This window comes from Brienomyrus brachyistius, unplaced genomic scaffold, assembly GCF_023856365.1.
Source record: "Brienomyrus brachyistius isolate T26 unplaced genomic scaffold, BBRACH_0.4 scaffold47, whole genome shotgun sequence".
Classification (NCBI taxonomy): Eukaryota; Metazoa; Chordata; class Actinopteri; order Osteoglossiformes; family Mormyridae; genus Brienomyrus; species Brienomyrus brachyistius.
In genome coordinates, this window is record NW_026042322.1 from 1,009,767 (window position 1) to 1,028,995 (window position 19,229).

The 19,229-nt window shown below is 46.0% G+C and overlaps 1 protein-coding gene across 2 annotated transcripts; it reads right to left on the reverse strand.

Annotated features, from left to right (window-relative positions):
* Nucleotides 1-3,193: 3,193 nt before the first annotated feature.
* Nucleotides 3,194-19,137, reverse strand: uso1 (USO1 vesicle transport factor). Of its 2 annotated transcripts, XM_048999772.1 has the most exons (25): nt 18,880-19,137; nt 17,797-17,883; nt 17,595-17,659; nt 17,173-17,249; nt 15,885-15,985; nt 15,685-15,787; nt 15,327-15,382; nt 15,058-15,178; nt 13,985-14,163; nt 13,386-13,526; nt 13,111-13,199; nt 12,829-12,983; nt 12,107-12,312; nt 11,695-11,715; nt 8,845-8,955; nt 8,475-8,593; nt 7,906-8,087; nt 7,665-7,786; nt 7,434-7,572; nt 6,938-7,080; nt 6,381-6,434; nt 6,182-6,280; nt 5,874-5,972; nt 5,281-5,496; nt 3,194-4,590 (listed from the first exon to the last, which is right to left on the reverse strand). In XM_048999772.1, the coding sequence occupies exons 1-25, from the start codon at nt 18,943-18,945 to the stop codon at nt 4,474-4,476; spliced, it is 2,868 nt and encodes a 955-aa protein (XP_048855729.1). In that variant the 5' UTR covers nt 18,946-19,137; the 3' UTR covers nt 3,194-4,473. The 2 variants fall into 2 exon arrangements, with proteins under 2 accessions (XP_048855729.1, XP_048855730.1); XM_048999773.1 differs by lacking the exon at nt 11,695-11,715.
* Nucleotides 19,138-19,229: the final 92 nt, after the last annotated feature.

Consider the following 19,229-nt stretch of genomic DNA (forward strand, 5'->3'; position numbering starts at 1 on the left):
GTTTCAGATCAAAATCACAACAACCACGGTAGTTAAAGAATTGATTAGGCTGTGTTTTTAATAAGCAGGGAGAGATGATGAATTAAATATTTTTTCTCTTTTAGTATTACGTCGTCTGCGTGACAGCATTTAAACCGAGTAAAAAGTACATTGCATGTAAAATGCGTGCACTGTGATGCAAATAGTTCAAATCGTACACTTATATATAGTAAACCTTCCGAAACGAGTCACTGGAGACGGAAAAAATTGCATGCAGATATGTTTTTAATTATGAAAATGTGTTGTAGTTTTGAAGCAAGCCCCCGACATACGCTGAAACTAGAAAAAAATACGAGAAAAAGTAGAACCATCTTGATTTTATTTATGCTGCTGCTATCGTTAAAGACATTTTATAGTTTTAGTTTAATATTTAACGCTCACATTTTGCAACCACCGCAATAGGCACGGTATAAAAAAAAATTTATTGTCCATTAATTATTAACAAAACAATGTTTAGCAACACTACAAATCCAGATTGCTCACGTCTGCGGTTGCATTTAATTGCAGAATATTTATGATATTTTACAATAGCTGTTTTCATTATTTTCATTATCAGTACAACACAGTACATAGTCTCAAGTTGATGTGTGGCGATTTTAACAACCTGGGACGTGCTATGCTAGTAGCTTTTATTGATAATGAACGCGATGTTTTTATCCGTAGTTACTGCACCTTAAAAACAGTAAAGTGTCATTACGCAGACCATAGGCCGCGCTCAATTTGCAATGGACACATTTAATTACGGACGGTCACTCCGAGTTGTAGGGTGAATGTGCATTTTGCAATCGTAATCTTTACATACTGATTAATGATAATTATCGAAGAATTGTGAGATTGCTGTGAAATACATACACATAAAAGTTTTCGTGATGGAACTGGAAGATGAATATATTAAGAATTCAGACTGTAAAATTGATTTATCCGTAGCGAAATGATGCATAAAACGTTATAAGATGCGGGCGCCCTCTTCCGGACAGAAAAGCGTCCACCGGCTGCCAAACATTCCGTGGCCTGTAAGTCGTCTTCCATGCCTCCTTAATTCATCTTTTGTGGACCAGAAATAAGAGCTCCTTTTCTACCGGACGTACGTTCTCCTCCACGCTTGAACTTTATTTTTACAGCACGTGCAACACATCCAACCTGTTAACGGAGAGTAACACGTTTAAAAAAATTGTTGTTCGATTAGGAGTAAAGTTTAACTTTTTGTTTGTGCAATGGGGAGGTGGAATTGTATTTCAAAACAGTATTTGTAAGAGTAAAACTCTAACATTAAACCCCACCCCCCTCCCCCACAATACGCCATGGGTGTAACTTTGGCTGGAACATTGTGTTGGTTGAGGTCTCCACCCATTATGGGGAAACATGATTATTGGGGGGGGGGGCTACAACCGCCACATCCCTCCCGTAATTTAAGCCCATGCTTGGCACAACAGTGCTGGGGGCTGAAGCCTTTGCCGATCAGAGGTGGTGCATCCAGACCACAGTGCCTGTAATGTGCTGGTCACTTAGCGGCTGGCATCGTGCCCAGAGGCAAGTGGGGGAGTTGGGGGTGTCTAGCAGAGAATGACCTCAGTCACCGACCCCCACTGACGAGGAAAAAAAAAAAAAAGCCGCAGTCTTTATCCAGTGAACTAGGTTTCAATAAAAAAAAGATTCCTAAAACAATATACAACATGAATATGTCTACAGAATAAATGACAAGACTCTATAGCTTTAAAAGCAGAAATCCCTGCAGCTTGTATCTGCAGATATCTAAATTGTGCCTTTTTGTCCTCAGGCGAGTCACAGACCATTGATTTTACAGCCCGCCACCCTCCTGTGAAATACTACCCTCTCCACTGGCCTGTCATTTTCCCCTCTATCAAGGCTGGTCGAGACCTACCCGACCCTGACCAGTGTCTCGATGGAGTCGAACCTAGATGACAGATGACCTGTTCATCGGTTTCCTTCATGTCCCGGGAAAGTCTTTGCTGTGAGATACCATCTCTCCAACATCTGGATTATTTGATAAAAATGCTCGCCGCCGCGGCGAGTTCTCATAACGCAGGTGGCGTTTTATCGGGCCGGCTTTGGAAAGGGACTGCCGTCTCCCTTTCCCGGCCTTGAAGTAGAGGAATTTGGCAAAAACAGCATATTCGTATCAGCCCTCTGCTCCTTAACACCTGCACAACCGTGTGATAAGCCAACATTAGAGCCAAACAAGGAAGTTTCCAGTACAATGGTCTTCCTCAGGCAAATGGGAGAATTTTAAACCTCTGAATCCAGCCTTTGATTTTGTCTCATTCCTATGATGCCTCTAGGTGGCATCAGTCAATGACGATTATCATCAGCTGCCCAAATTAACTAAACATACTTTGAACAGAGCACAAAAACTGGCAGGTTTTAGTAATAGATTTATTTTTCTGCCAGTTATTCTCTTTTCTGGGCAATCATCTGCAGAGGTTTCACCTTTGCATCTTCAGCCTTCTGAGGACTGCAGGAGATGGCTGCATCGTTCACCTGGTCCTTAGGAGATAAATCCGGGGGGGGGGGAGACATACCAGAATGTATGCCGATTCTGAACCATTTCACATTAAGGACCGTCACTGTTTCTGCAGTTCCCGCACTCTTAACCCTAACCCTGCCTCAGCATCAGTACAGCCTTGTCAGCGATGAGATCTCGTCATCCACCACTCCTTGGTACGCCTTCACAATCCGGCACCACAGCCCGACATCTGCATTCTCCTGCTTCTCCACCGAGTGCCACCAGGAGGCTTTTAAAATGCTGCAAACATTCCGCCGAGGACCACGTAATGGTCGGCTAGGTAACGTGTGCCATGGTAACCGAGGAACGCTGTTAAGACACATAGACACACACAGGCCCTTTAGATGCAGTAACCTGAGTGTGTTTAACAAGCTTCCAGTTCACTCCCAAAACACCCGAATGGTGACGTGCTGGCAAAACACATAATTAATTCAATTATCTTAGTTGGTAAAATGACATTTAATTTATGGTAGACTCTTATAAACTAGAACATAAATCACTCACATAAGATTGGAATTTACGCGCAGAAGGGATAAACCCCCCAGCTGGAAATTAGCAGATGATAAATCTAATCGAGGCAAACAACCAAGTAAAGGCTTTATGTCACATGAACAGAGCTCAGGGTGGCACTAAAATTCAACATTAGCTTTAATAAATTTTATGGCCAATAGAACAATATTGGGTAAGTTATCCAATGACCATTTTGGAATTCCCTCCAGTCACCTATACTTAATAAACAGCCACATCCCGCGAGGGATCTTGGGACTACAAAAGTATTCGAACTAAGTGAAATGTTTGAACAATTCCTTCGCTGCAAAAATTTCTTCCGGAACACTACGAGAACCCGCCCATTTTTGGCCTGCTTACGAACACCTTGCTTCCTCGCGATCAGTGTCTGCAGGACAGGTCGTTAAATGTCAGAAACACTTAACCTTCCGACTCCACCACCCCTCTGCGTCCCTGACAGATGGACAGATCCGTACTCAGGCTCATAATGGTGGAAAAAAAGCAGGGAACAAAGCAGGAAAACGCTGCATTAAGAAGCCTGTTAGCATCTCGACGTTAGCATCTCGACGTTAGCATCTCGACGTTAGCATCTCGACGTTAGCATTCCAGGTGAAGAATCCTTATGGTCCCTGGGCAGGACCTCATGACGACTATTTTCCACCTATGGCAAATCCTTCTGTCGACGCTGAAAATGATTTTGAATACCCATTCTTTTACCTATACATGTATTTACTCTTTATTTCCAGTCGGCGTTCATGCCTATTAATTAATTACACAGAATTACAGATTCTTCATACCTGATTCGGGGAAAAAAAGTTAGCAAAAATATTTCTCATGTCCGCTGAAAGCGATCACTCCCGCGGTATATCGGCTGGCGGGGGGGACACCTGAATTTCACAAGGGCGGGGGGAGGCGGAAGGCACTCCTCAGCACGGGCCAGGCTGTCTCACCACTCTTTCACCTAAATGGCTGCCCCCTCACCCCTCCCCCTCCAGGGGGCGTGGATCATACATGCCTTCTGAGCTCACCAACAGCTGCCCCGAGTAAAAATAATAATTAGGGAAAAAAAAAAAAAAAAAAAAACACCCCCTAGTTAAGCAGTTGCATATCAAAACGTCTTCAGCAGCTCTACATCGCACACTGATGCAAGCTGGATTCTTTGCTCTGCCGGAACTCAAGGCCGCCATTTTCCGTCTGCCACGTGGCACGAAGACCGCGCCCTGCTAACAAGCTCCTCTTAAAAATCTAAAAATTAAAACTATTACGCGTTGAGAAATAAAAATGCTGTGACGATGTTTTACGGAAACCGATGCAACTTAAGACCTAACCCTTCTGGTATTTTATAATAGTGTCGCAAATGGAGAAACGTTCCTGTTCTTCTCTGAAAACAAACAGTTCCTTCTCTATGGATTTGGCTCATCTTCCTCTCCATCCTCTTCCTCGTCGTCGTCATCATCATCATCCTCCTCGTCGTCGTCGTCAAACTGGTCCCTGGAATCCAAGTCATCTTCATCTTCAACCTGTGGCGCGACAGAACACAAGTGCATGTCTGAATAACCTTTAACTAAGTTAGGAGATTATAATTCATTAGTTGATTTTTAGCAGGAATGCTAACGAGATTATTATGTAACTCAAATAGCTTCTGGATGAATTGAAGACAGAGGCGGACTGGTAGGCGGCTGAGGCCCCCCCCCCCCCCGATGTTTAGGGCCCCCTCCGACTGCAAATCTCGCATATATGCGAAACATTTGCTAAGATTAAGACCCTTAAGTCAGGCACATTATATGGACTTGTGACACGCTACTTTTGCCTCAATTTTATGTATGCATACAATCTCATTATGGTGGGAGCCATAACACAAAAGATATTTGGTAGAACACTTAAAACAATTTTGAAATGTAATACTTTGTAATGTTTTGCAGACAAACTATGTTGTCGAGGCGCATATTTACCGGAAAAAGCATGTTTGTGAAATTTGCTAACTGCTGTGGTGCATGATGGATATGATATTTGGAAGCTACTTAAATTTCATCATCTGCAACTGCTGCAACTGGTGTAGGCAGGCCCTAGCTGTGTATTTAGAAGGGGGTCCAGTGCACCCAGGGTCCAGTGCACCCAGGGTCCAGTGTACAGGTGCTCTGCCACTGATAATGGTGTCCACTGATAGGACACCAAAGATTGGCTGCTCGGCGGAGCCTCTGTTCACTCACCAGCTCTCCAAGTTCCTTCAGCTTCTCCTTAAGCGCCTGGATCTTCTGGTCCTGGTCGGCCAGCAGCACCAGCAGCTCGTCCTGCTCCTTCTTGGATTCGGCCACCTCCTTCTGCAGCTTAGCCTTCTCCGTCTGCAGGATGGCCACCGTGCTGTTGGCCGCCGCTAACTGCTGCTCCAGGCCCGTCCTAGACTCCGTCAGGCCTTTCACCTCCGCCTGTGCCGAGGGGCGAGAACTGGCCGTTAGACGTCAGGTGAGGCCTCTTGGCCGCAATAAGCTTGACCCCATGTCGCTTCAGCAAGCGATTAATCTCAATGAATAGATTAAAAGGCTTTTAAAGCAAATAATGGAAAAGGAAAAATTGCTTGTTAAGAGGTAGGGCCCAGGACACTTTGGGGGCAGGGCCCAGGACACTTTGGGGGCAGGGCCCAGGACACTTTGGGGGCAGGGCCCAGGACACTTTGGGGGCAGGGCCCAGGACACTTTGGGGGCAGGGCCCAGGACAATTTGGGGGCAGGGCCCAGGACACTTTGGGGGCAGGGCCCAGGACAATTTGGGGGCAGGGCCCAGGACAATTTGGGGGCAGGGCCAACCTTCAGCTTCTCCGCCTCCTGTGCCAAGAGCCGGCCCTCCAGCTCAGAGGTTTTGGCCGCATCTCCTGCACCCTCTGCAGTCCTCAGCCCACCCTGCACCTGGTGGAGAATATAGGACCAAGACAAGAACTTAACTTTATAGCGTGATAATCCACAGTGAAACAGGGGACATCCTCAAACAGTGGCATGCAATAAACATTTAAAATCTGAATAAGCTAAACACTGGAGATGACCATGATGATCCCACCCACTCATTCATTTTCCTCATATCACATGCCCAGTTGACCTTATAACGGGTGAAGGCTTACCGCTGACTCCACCTTCCTCAGCAGGTCCTGTCTCTCTGCCCTCAGCTGGCTGATTTCCGCAGACTGGGCCTGGATTTGACCCCTCGTCGTTTCTAGTTCCTGTGTCAAAAGTTGAGACAATCACTATAACAAGGGACTGTATTAAAAAAAAAAGCTCTACGTCACCAGACCACATGACTGAAAGGGAGCCTCAGGTTACCTTGAGAAGCTCTGCGTTTTCTGAGATGTCTGCTGACTGGGCACTCTCCGACCTCTACGATGTAATCACAACAGAACAGATCACATAATGATATTTACTCAGCATAAATGATCTCCAGGGATGGTGGACTTTCAAATTGACAAATTGTGGGTCAATTTCCCTCACAGCAGGATAAACAAAATGTCCCATTTGGCTCTTTGCAACAGTACCAATAATAATAATAATAAAATTATAATAATAATATAATAATAATAATAACAATAATAACAATAACAATAATAATAATAATAATCGATACTTCATTGATCCCTGTGGGGAAATTGTCTTTACCCCTCCCTCAACATGCTCTTTATTTTTTTGTAGAGTAAGCTGTCCATGAAGAGCTGTCACCTGTAGTGGTGCTCAGGGAGCTGGGGGTTAACCTAAGACGTGCTGAGGCTGGGTTTGAACCGGCAACCTTTTTGATTACAGACACACAGGCTTAGCCAAACCCTGGAATACACAGCAAATTAACCTGCTAAAATAAAACTCCGAAGCCTGGCTGCTAGCGTTCTCACCAAGTTAGCGACGAGGGAGTCCTTCTCAGCCAGCTGAGTCTGCAGCTGCGCATTCTGTCTGCGCAGCTCCTCCAGCTCCTCCAGCTGCAGGCCGTTCACTTGGGCCCCCTCTGCCAGACCACCAGACTGCAGGGTGTCCTTCCCTGAATGGGGTAGGAGGCGCCACCATATTTGTGATTTCAGCCCTTTATATTTTGTTGGTCAGACTCATACAGTACTACACTCCAGTGTTAGACAGTGCTATTAGGAAGTGCGAGTAAAAAGGCTAATGGTTAGGGAGGGCTAATGACTCAGGTTAGAAAGGGTTAATGACTCAGGTTAGGGATCTGTGCCCAAGTCCAGAAGGTCATAGGTTCAAATCCCAAAATCATATCACCGTCAGGCCCTTAACTCTAAATTGTTCCATACTGGCTGACCTTGCTCTCTAACGGCTAATAGCATCTGCTAAGTAAATATAACCAGACACCAAACCCCGAGGTTCCGGATTTTTCCATACCCAGTTTCAGCTTGAGGATGTTGTACTGGTCTTTGTGCTGCTGTATCTGCGCTAGTTGCTGCGTGATCGTGGACTGCATCTGCTCGTTCTGTGACGTCGTGCTGGACACCTTCTCCTTCAGCTCATTTATCTGCGTGTCCTGAGGAGAAAGAGGGTGAGATAGCGCCGCCCTGGTGGGCCAAGAGGGTACTACTGTAGTGGAAAGGACGGGGGGGGGGCAATGAGACCTACCTGCTCCCTGATCAGCTCCTTGTACTGAGTCACAATGCTGTCGTGCTGTTCCAGTGTCTTCTTCACCTCCTCTTCCTTCTTCTCCTCCTCGCTGGACTTATGCACCGCTTTCGTGATGACGCCTGTGGCCGGAGCACACACCCACACACAAGACAAGACGTTACTACATTTAATGACAAAGGATAAGCGATTTCAGGGAAACCCTTTCATTACTCGGGGTTTGGCTTTGTTCCACACTGACCTTCCAGCTCCTTCACCAGCCTGGTGAACTCATGGTCAAACAGCATCTGCTCAGGGCTGGAGAAGGAGGGCTGCGGCTTCTGGGCGGCCCGGGAGTACAACTCATGCTTGTTGATGAAGCCCAGCTTCTCTACAAAGTTCTCCTTGCCGATCCGGCGGTCGATCAGCTGCTTCAGCTTTTCCCTGTGATGCGATGGTGGAACCGGGCCACAAGGGGGCAGCAAAAGAAGGCGGTGCAGAGGTTACGGACATCGACAACAGGACAACATGAATCTAACGGGCAAGTCGCGACAATGAACTGCAAAGACTCCTGGGAGCTACACCACTGTCGAAACCCTTCAGAATGGTACTTAGCCTGAACTACCAATAAAATATCCCAGAGTACTTAAAGTGAAACTAAATTGCTTTGGGAATAAAAGCTCTCAGTGCTACAAGCAGCATATATAATCCATCCTAGAAGAGTCAACAAGCAACAAATAATCAGAGTTATTTCTCTTAAGAAGGGAACACAAATTAGGGGGGGGGGGGGGGAAGCAACCAATCAGGATCACTGGAGAGGGTGGAGCATACTTGGTGCAATTCTCCAGCGAGTTGTCGTTGTAGTAGATGCAGATGCCCAGCAGGAGGGCGCAGAGGCCCTGCACCAGCCGCTCATCCTCTCCCAGGTTCTCCGAGATCTGGGCCGTCAGCTGCACAGCATCGGTTACGGAAAAGGAACCGGTGCGTCTCACCATAGCCAATCAGAGTTTAGGGGGCGGTGACCATTTGGAAAGGTGGCCCAATTAAAAATCAGTCATGACGACATGCCGATCGTCAAAAGCTTTTAGTAAAGTGCTTAATAATGATTCGTGCTACTTTACCCTCCCTTTCAACACATAAAATATTTAATGTTTCAGGTCATGAATGTCACGGCGGCATCCTGGGAACACTGGAAGGATACGAAGGGGACGTTGTCTTGATTGTGCAGGAAGTGTGTGACCGCGATGGGGCAGTTGCTGATCCAGGTGCAGAGAAGCATCAGTAAGCCCACGCGAGTCTGCACCTTGCTGCCCTGCAGAGAGGCAGACGGAGATGGACAGGCAGACGGACATGTAGAAGGAAACACAGACACACGGGCGAGAGTCAGAGCACCCCCGCATGCCAGGCACCACACACATCTGTCTCGAGAGGCCAGGAGGAGGGAGGGGGGGGGAGGGCGGGGCGGCACAGGGAACCTAGCAACCAGCCTAGCGATAATGGTACAGGGGAGACATCACAGACTCTGAGGCGCTGACTTCCAGGACCTGATTACTGTATATAGGAGAGGCAACAAGAAAAACACCTTTGCCCATGTGTCTGTGAAGAATCCCCTAATCTATTAATCAAAAGAAAGAACTCAGAAGTTTGACCCACCCATCAAACCAGATCATGTATTTTACTTTTTCTGCATGATATTTTTCGTCCCAATGAGCCACTCCGAGCTTTGGCCGAGCTGGACTTCGAAAAAGCTTATAGTGTCCAGTTCAGATCCCCAGCCCCGCCCCCTCTTTGGGGGCGTGGCCTTCTCACCCAATCAGTGGAGAGACAGATGCTGACATGCTACTTCTATGAACACTGCCGACTAAGGCAGAATGATGCTAACGCATTCATCAAGTGGGTCAAAATTGCATTTGATCCAATCGCAAAATGGATCAAGCCAACAAAACAAATACATACATAACCTGAAGTACTTTTTTCCCCCCCAAATAAAAACGACCCTTTAATGTGAATATTGTACGTGACAGATTTTGTAGGCTTGATGTTGGAAATAAAACTTGCAAAGACCTGTTGGTGTATTTGGATGCTACTGGACCGGCCATGTCACCCTGTCCTTGGTACAAATAAGAGGAGCATATCGCATTTTCACACAGAAACATAAAGGTTACATGTTAATTACACAATGGAAATGCCTGGGGAAAACCCAACACTGCACACTATTAGTAAATTACACAGTCAATTACAAAAAGCAGGAAAACCTCTAACGCTGATATTATGAACTCATTCATGTGGATATGGACAAGATTCACTGGCCATCCACCAAACTGCAACAACCTTGGCAGTTCGAAGTTCTCTCTGTGAGTGTCCAGTGATCATTCTTCGGGTTACTAAGCAACCAACTGCCAGTCTCACATACAATCCGGAATGTGGCATTAAAGACGTTTTTATATAGTAATAATAATCCAGCAATACGGAATACTGGTTTGTGGGTGTTGGGGAATATCAGAGACCCACTGCTGTTATTCTGTAAGATTTCCAAGGTATATTAAGCACCGGGAGTTAAATGTTCAATTATCACCACCCCCCCCCCCCCCCCAAAAAAAAAAGCCCACTATATAAGCCCAAGGACAGAAGTCAGGGAATCTGAGACTAACCAGAAATAAACCCTGAATGTTTACCAATGAAAAGCCTCTAAAAGAAAAAGAAAGCGATTTAACTGTAGGACCGACAGAAAAGCTATTCGGTCCAGAAAGAAATTTAAAAAACTCTGTTTTGTTATACCATGACCTCAAATAGTTTAGTTATATGAACACGAGATAAGTAAAAAGTATCGGTATTTTAGTTTTCAAAGAGTCTTTGATGCAATCTGGTAAATGTTTTATTTCCTAACGAAGAAAATATCAATGGCTTACTTAACCAAATGTGGGCGACAAATTAATATTGGACGGATGTATTTAGTGATGAATGGTTGAACGTGACACTCCAAGGCGCTCTAGAAACGGCCGGAAAACGGCACAGCATGAGCTGGGTTTCGAGCACCGAAAATCATATTGATTAGGAGGCCTAGGTGGATGGTCCAACGTGCCTTCAGGTACAAGCCAATTGGGTCGCCGGGGCAACGGCATCCATAGACGCACGTTCAGCACAAAAAATTCCAACTGACTTCAGCAGCAGAAGAAAATGTGCATTGATCCGTTTCCAACTGATTTATGACGATGATATTACCATTTAATTACTGTATTAAAATGGAATAAATGGATGCCTTATTCGAAGCTTCAGAACCGTGTTCAGTCCCAAGTCACAGGTGCTTCAAGCTGTCCCTTAAAACTAACTTTAAATCTCTGAAATGAGCCTGGAGTATGGATCTCAGACATGTCAATGAGGGGGCGTGCTGTCTCCCCAAGCCAGAAAAGCAGCCAGCAAGGGGCACCGTGACACGCGTTCATACTCGACAGGCGTGTTCAGAGCAAGGCAGCAGGCAGACCTTGTTCTGCAATAAGCAATAAAATATGCAAATAAATATGCAAAAAAAGGAAAGTAAAAAAACAAAAAAAAAGGTCCTAAATGAATTAACGATGAGAAGATGAACTTAAGCGTGCCAAGTGTGTCTAGAAATAAGAATAATCGGTCTTCACCTTTTCCAGTTTCGTCTCCACGGATGAGGTAATGCAAAGAGAGAAATTGATTGTTTAAGAAATACAACCACAAACATCGAAATAGAATCTCTTGCTCCATGTGATAGAAATTAATGTTTTTCTGTGACACCAGCGCCACCTAGAGGATAGCAAGGAAAACAGCGGTGTTAGGAGTTTCCTCTGGACAGAGCTGGGAGGAGCAGAGACAGGGTCTGCCGTGCCACTTCCTCGAACCAAAGCCCATAGAGCGCTCAGGGTAGGACTGAGCAGAACCTACCACTGAGTCGCCACCACGATGCAGTTGGGGGCCAGCAGACAAAGAGAGGACGAAAGGAAAAGCCAAAACCCAAAAATGCAGGGGGAAGGGAACCCAACGCTGGCAAGCAGACACTCTCAGTGCCGACAGCCCGGCCACTTACCCGTCGCTCGATCTTATCACCCTGCAAATTACAACGTGGCACATTTGAAACTCGTTGATAGGTAAAGTGCTCAGTCCCGGTCAAGCAAGCCTTCAAACCCGACACACAACTGGCATGATAATAACGAAAAATCTCTTAGCTTGGTGTTCCCCAACCCAATCTTCAGGGACCTCTAGAGAATCCATATTTTTCTACCCTCCCATCTCCAAGCACACTTGTACCCAAACCAAATTGGTAAGCTTTCAGCCCCCCCCCCCCTTGAGTAAATACCCTTGGAGATGCCAAAAAAGGAACTAAAAATACCTCCACGACATGAGATACCAAATGACAACGATTATGATGTCAAAAAGCCATAATAAGAGCCGACTCCGCCCCTGAGGACTAAGCCCCACCCACAGCCCACGCAGCGTACCTGGGACAGGATGTTGGTGCACTGCTGCAGCAGTGATACGGGTGGGTTCCCCAGACTGGTGGCCAGCTGCACCCGCAGCAGCTGCTCCTTCTGCGTGGGGTTGTCCTGCAGGGCGTGCGCCAGGGCCACAGCCGCGCACCAGTTGGACAGCGAGTCGGACGAGAACAGGCCCCCACAGAGGAGCTGTCCCGCGGAGATCGAATTAGCTGTGGGGGAGAGAGCGCTAAACGTCTACTGCGGCTGTACCATGTGTAATTTCCTAGTACACTGAGGATGACCATGCAAAAGCAAAACAAGACTATGATGCCTATGGCTGGGGGCAGTGTGTAAGACTTCTATGGCGGTGTCCCCACTGGGCCTTTCAGCAAGACCCCTAATTCCCCCCCCCCCCCCCCCCAAAAAAAAAAGCTCAAGGGGCACCAGATAAAGTGCAGACCCTGCATTCGAACTCCAACCTTTGGAAACAATAGGATAAGCGAAATGTAGCATTCATTTGCCCATAAACTTGCACAAAATGGAAAATATAAAATTATTCCATTTCACCAATAATCCGCAGCAAATGTTTCTATTCTGTTTGTAATTTATCTTAAAATCTTTTAACAGTTTCATGAAACTGCAATGAGAAACATGGCCTCACCCAACACTGCATGGTAAACGATGGGATGACGTAGCTTATTATGATAATCTGAGCCACCGCATAAGGCCCCCGCCACGGTCCTCACCATCAATGGTAGATGGCAGCAGGGTGGCTACGATCTCCGCCTGGCCTTTCTGGTTCTTGTAGAGGAAGCACTGGAAACAGTAGAGCACGGCACAGCGTAGAACGAAGGGCTGTCTCTCATTGACCATGGACATTAGGAGCACGACGATGGCAGGCCTGACACGAGGACAGAGGAAATATGACGACACCCCAACAGCGTACAGAGAGCCCCGTTCGAGAACCTCAACCCAAACTGATCTCCATAAACAAAAAAGGTCCCCGAGGATGAAGGAACAGTCCTGACCTTGGAGGGTTGGAAGGGGCATTGACCGACGCGAAGTAGTCCTGGTTGACTTGCGATCCACGGATGACTTCTGACACAGTGTTAATGGTCTGGAAAAGGCACACAGAGTTTTACAACCAGGTTTGAACTTTATCTAGAGATGCTGAGGCACACACTGTACACAAAAAAAAGGTTCGAATGCCTATCAAAACAGAACTGTTTAGGTTTCAGACATCAGCAAGAATGCCAGGAGAACCTGCAAAGACAGCACTTTAAACTGGTCCACAGAAGCACACCTCTGTGAGGATGTCCGCTGGGACGCCAGTGGCCATGAGGATGGTGCAGAGCTGCTGCAGGAGGCCACACTGGTACATGGTCTTCTGGCAGCTGCTGGTGGCGCCTGGAGAGTTGACGGGCGAGACCATCACCCGGACCAGCTGCATTGCCAAAGACGGAGCGGAGGAAGGAATGTTCAAATGCAGAGACTCAAAGGAGTCCCTCAGATCCTTAGCGCACTCCCACAGCTACTCAGAGGCTCGTGGGACTTTAACTTACGCATAACAAAAAATGATTGGTTCAGAGAGATCACCAATCAGATTACACAGAAGGTGGGTGCAAGCACTCTGCTTGGACCCACCTCCTCGGATTGGTTCTCGGTTCTTGATCTGATTGATTAATGCCATGTCAGCATCTACAACTATCTGTGTGTGTGTGTGTGTGTGTGTGTGTGTGTGTGTGTATCAAGTTGACAAATTAAGTAATACATAGAAATGGGTAAATATCAAGATGTTCAGTAAAAATAAAAAGAAATAAAATTCTTTAAAATTTGTTTAAATAAAATTAAATGGAACCATACATCTAGAGAGTGACCCTGGAAGGGATGAGAAGCCCCTACCTGCAACATCAGGTGAAGGTTTGTCACCTTCTGAGCCGACCAGCCCGAGTTGTCGTCCCCCACCTCGAACCACGGCCTCATGCGCTGGACGTAGGATCCCTCCTTGAAGAAGTTTTGGTTGGAGCTGTTGTTCTTCAGGAGGTTTAGCAGTAGCAGCAGACAGTCCTCAACCACAATTCCTGCGAAGGCAAATGGGAGGAGAATCAGCCGATAATGGAACCGATTCCAGGAAAGAAAATTCATTTTGGTCTGCAGCACATAAAATTTCTTAACATCACCACATCCATGACTTGCAGATCACATCAACAAAAGCCCACACTAAGGCTCACACGATGAATATTCTTTTTATTTACATCAATTTGTCAGATGCTTTCATCTAAAACAAAACGTAAGTCAGGAAAATGACAGTACAGACACTCTTCACTTAACGACCTCCCTATTTATCGACCATCCCACTTTCGACCAGCTCTCCGACCAGTTGGTATTGTATGCCGTACGAGAACTTTGGTCATGGAAACGGCAGCGCAGTGTCTCAGCATCATGCATCTCATCGCGCATCACCCTTTCTCAGTCGCGCAGTCTCAGTCTCGGTCTCGCAGTCACTACACTAGCGTTTGAGATCTCCAAGACTAGATATTTCGTCTATAAATTTGTACTTTACTGTGCACCCCATAGTATAGTATATCGGGGGGGAAAAAAAAGATATAAAAATGCATACCTGCCATCTGTAAACTTTTAAAAATTTACTAAAAAATGTTATACATGGTGCAAAGGTGACATTAAAACGATATTTAAAGATGGGTGACACAAACCCACTACTGATATAGCATGAAATATCAGTAAGGGACAGCTCCTCGGTTACTGACCAATTTGTCTAACAACCTAGGCGCAGGATCGGAACGCGGTCGTTAAGTGAGGAGCGTGTTTAATACAATCGTCATTGAGCCTGCTTAGGTACAAATGCTGCAATGGCTGGCCTGAAGAAAATACGATGCGTGGAAAAACCTGCAAATCTCTTTCAGTTTGCATAGTCTGTGGCATCAGAGCCAAGGCCGCATCCTGAATGGACCTACCGCCATCGCTAGTGCCCTCCTCCGTGATGATGTCCAGAAGTCGCTCGAAGGCGTTTTCAAAAGCCACGATCTTCTGAATGGCGGCGTTTCCTTTCGTCAGCTGCTGCAGAAGCAGCAGACCCTATAAGGGAGAAGAAAATGAGATTCAACCAACAGAAAGTATCGTCAGAAGCATCAGCCATCGACACAATATGACTCAAGCCCCCAAATGAAGAAAACAGAATAAAATCTCCTGGCAAGCCGCGAGGGAGGCGGCAACTACGACTTACATCATTCCGGATAACTTCTCTCGAGTCGGCCAGCAGATCCATCAACCTCGAGACACCTGCGAGAAAATCAATGACTGACTTACGAAACCGAATCAAGACTTAGACCAAAAGGTATGACCACAAAAATTTTTCCTACCGAGAAACAAATCAACCTTTGACTAAAATCAATACAATAGGGCTTGTTAATATCTCAAATTCGTTAACAGGCCATAAAATACAAGTAAAATATTAAACGCAGACCAGTGTAACGCTTAAAGCATGGACTTCGTAGGTTCCTGTGGCACTCCAACGAGCTTCTGAAGCACAGACAGATACGTTTTGACGGACATTCCAGAAAGCTGACATCGCGGGGGCCTACCCATGGGGCTGACGAGCACGACGCCCTGCACCTGAGCACACTGGTTCTTCAGCAGGGCAGTGAGAAGCTTCACTCCCGGCCACCGGACATGGAAGTCGAACTCCTAGGAGGACACCACAGAGCGTCAGGCCGCGTTGCTGCACCGCTAAGCTGCTGGAAGTTCACCTCCCCCGCATGTAAAGGAATTCGTGAACGCCTACCTCCAGCAGGGTGAGGATCAGCGTCACGTTCTCCGGCTCCTTGATGAAGATGTCTGTGAATTGAGCTCCCAGGTCGTCGGCCTGCTTCTGAGAGTTCTCCTCTAAAATATTACGAAGACAGAAACAAAACATGGAGGGAAACGAGGAACCGAGCCGACAGCAAGGGCGCCGGGGGCCGAGGACTAACGCTTCTTGCAGCATAGAGTGAAGGTGTGCAGAGAGAGCTTGGCTGTGTGCAGTAGGCAGACAGAATAAATCAACCAGATTTGGCATTAGGGGGGGTTGGGGTGGGGTGGGGGTAATGAGAGCTGGATACCAGAGAGGCACATGGGGGACTCAACCCAACACTGCGCTGAAGGGGTCAACGGACGTGAGCTTATGACCACGTGGGTAAAACCGGCAAGTGACAATAGACAATAACGTCTCGATTTTTATTATTAGTCAATAGTACAGTAGAATAGTGAACCTGTTTTGCTCTCCATAAGACACGCATACAGGTGAGCGTGAGCTTGGAGGTCACAGCACAGAACCAGCCACTCTGCAGCAACCCCGGAGCTGGAGGATAATGGCCTTGCTCAAGGGCCCGACAGACATGTGACTATTCGGCTAAGGCTGGGGCTCGAACCAGCAACCTTCCGGTCACAGGTACACGCCTGCTCCCATACTCTCACTCTGAATTTAGAAAGACAAAAAAAAATCCTGCCTCTCGTTACCACCCTAAATAGACAACAACCTAAGATCCCAGTGTCCTAAACTCATACAGTGACCCCAAGTGTGTCCAACTTGAAATTAGAACCAGACAATACTGTTTATTATTGCCCCTTGTTTTTCTGGTCTTGGGGGGCGGGGTCTCTAAGCAGAATATTGTGGTTACTGGTTAAGGGGATTGGGGGAGTGGGGGGGTTCCATGCATAAGTAAGCGTTTTACCTTCTGATTCATCTGGAGAGTAAAACATGGGAAACAAGAAAATAAAGCGTCAGAAAAAACCACAATCACTGAACAGATGAGTTTATTAAAACACAGGCTGGGAAACCGAAAGGGAGGAGGACTAAAAATACCAAAGGTACAAGCAGAGGTTCAGAATTTAAAAGATACGGACAGAAATGCAGATTAACGAATTGCTGTTACAATCACGTATTTCTGGTCTATAATCATAACGATTTGTCCATGTTCAAGACTTACGTCTTTCATTAGTCGCAGTCAGAAAATGGCCCGCGAGTCATATTTCACAGTAACAGTGAGTTTTAGTTTATACAAGACAAACAATTACAGCATGCATAAAAATACCTTGCTCTTCCTCGTCGTCATTGCAGATAACATTGTATAGAGTGTCCAGAGCGTACCCGATAATTTCCGAGTCTGAGCTGGAAAACCGAAACGGGCCATTAGTTCCTCCGATTCCAGCAGACCAAGAACTTTTGCAGGAACGATACGTCAGTCGGGATCAGAGTACACAGAATCGCAGCCTGAAAGACCCCTGTCATTGGCCGTAAATAATCAGATCAACAAGTAACATTAAACGGACAAGGCTTGCATTATAAAAGTGAAACACATATATCCCATCAACACACCAACGGTGTTATTCGGCAGATAAATGAGACCGACTGCTATCAACACACAGCTACAAATTCCAAGACAGAAAAAAAATCTTTTTTTTTTTTTTTAGAAAAAATAATAATTAATAATGATGATGATGATAATAATAATACCTGTCAGTTTGTAATATACGAATCAGGTGGTCCATAGCCTGTGTGCCAACCTCTAAACGGTATTTCTGCAAAAAATAAATTAAAGAAATCCTAAAATCAGAACTATGAAAAACTCAAACAACGTGATGAAGTGCTTATAGTGCAGGTAAATTAACTATTCTTAAAGGAGTTATAACAAATTGAGATTAGATAGCGGAAGTACCTTTGACAGCGATTTCAAAGCACGTACTGCATCACGCCGATCTTCCAGCAACGTAGACGAGGCCACTCTGTCACACAGTTTCTGGATCTGTTGGGTAAAAAACCCAAATATACACGAGGCTGATAATGGCAATGATGATGCAGAATCTTGATGGCCTGTTGCCGCCAGCTCAAAGACACTCACAACCGTTAACGTACAGAGAAATGTCAGACTTATTTGTCAAACTGACCCAAGTGCAGCAGTATTCGGTTGAACAGGATAAAAAGTGCAATCCGCTGAATCTGACGCATGTCGTACAGCAATAATCAACATCCTTTCATACGTCATTCTCCATAAGTATATGGGGTTAACCAATACGCTGACACCGCCAAGGAAAACTGGGCTGCCAATTCTCACACATCTGGCGAAACCATCACGCTTTCAGACTGTCATGCAAGGGATCTTATGGCAAATCCATATTATTCAATTATAAACCTAAGATTGGCTACATCGATAGTTTTGGTGTAGTTTGCAAACCCTACAGACTATTTACAAGACGATAAACTTGTTACATACATATAAATGAGTGTGCAGAGTCATTTATATGTATGTAACAAGTTTATCGCCTGACCAAAGTTGGCAGCCCTGGGAAGATCTTTTAACCAAAAAATACCAATGGATGTCCCAATTTGGGCGACTTCTACGTAGCTCGTAGGCTACGATGCATTCATTTTCATTTTCTAGATGTTTCCAGACATTTAACATACAAGTTGTTTCCTAAACAAATATTGGATTACACAATGAATTTAGCAGTAAATCCGCCATGCCCATTGCCCTTAATACGTGTCACCCAGCGGAGAACTTAATTTTAATGAAAGTAAATGAATAAATCGGATCACTCCCTCAGGGCAAAACGCTGCTCGCTTCAAGCCAGCTGTACATGTTTCGGCCACACATCGGCTGCTCGTCCTACCGGCTCCTGTCCTGTCAGCACTAAAGCCCAAGAATCCGCCGTAAAACAGCTGAATTACACAGTTAATTTTAAACGCAGATCATCCAGCAATAGCTGGGATTAAGTGGCCGACTGACACGATTAAAATTTACCGTCTCTGCACCAGAAGGTTGGGCCCCGGCAGCCTGCCCTCCGATCACTCCCCTGAAAAAATTCATCCTTTTAGGTCTTCTCCTTATAAAATTTTACAATATTATCTGTGTATGATAGCAAAAAAAAGACCGAGGGTTCTTCGGGAATAGATTCACGGGTTGTTTTCGTTGAGGCAGTACTTGATATTGGGTTCTGAGCACAGGACCCCTTCGGCCGACCCGGAACTGCACCGACACCTGGCTGATCGCGCATGCGCGGAGACGTGGCGAAACGTGGCTGAGCAAAGATCGCTTAAAGTGGCCGCGTAATGTTTAGGGTCTGGACGAGAACGGTCCTAAAATCTTTTCCA

Excerpts from the sequence above, each read along its gene's own strand:
- uso1 (XM_048999772.1), bottom strand. The coding sequence starts at position 18,945 with ATGAATTTTTTCAGGGGAGTGATCGGAGGGCAGGCTGCCGGGGCCCAA. Across the intron at positions 15,179-15,326 it reads GAGAAGTTATCCGGAATGAT|GGTCTGCTGCTTCTGCAGCA; the intron begins GTAAGTCGTAGT and ends TCTCCCTTATAG. Across the intron at positions 11,716-12,106 it reads GCACCAACATCCTGTCCCAG|GGTGATAAGATCGAGCGACG; the intron begins GTACGCTGCGTG and ends TGTAATTTGCAG.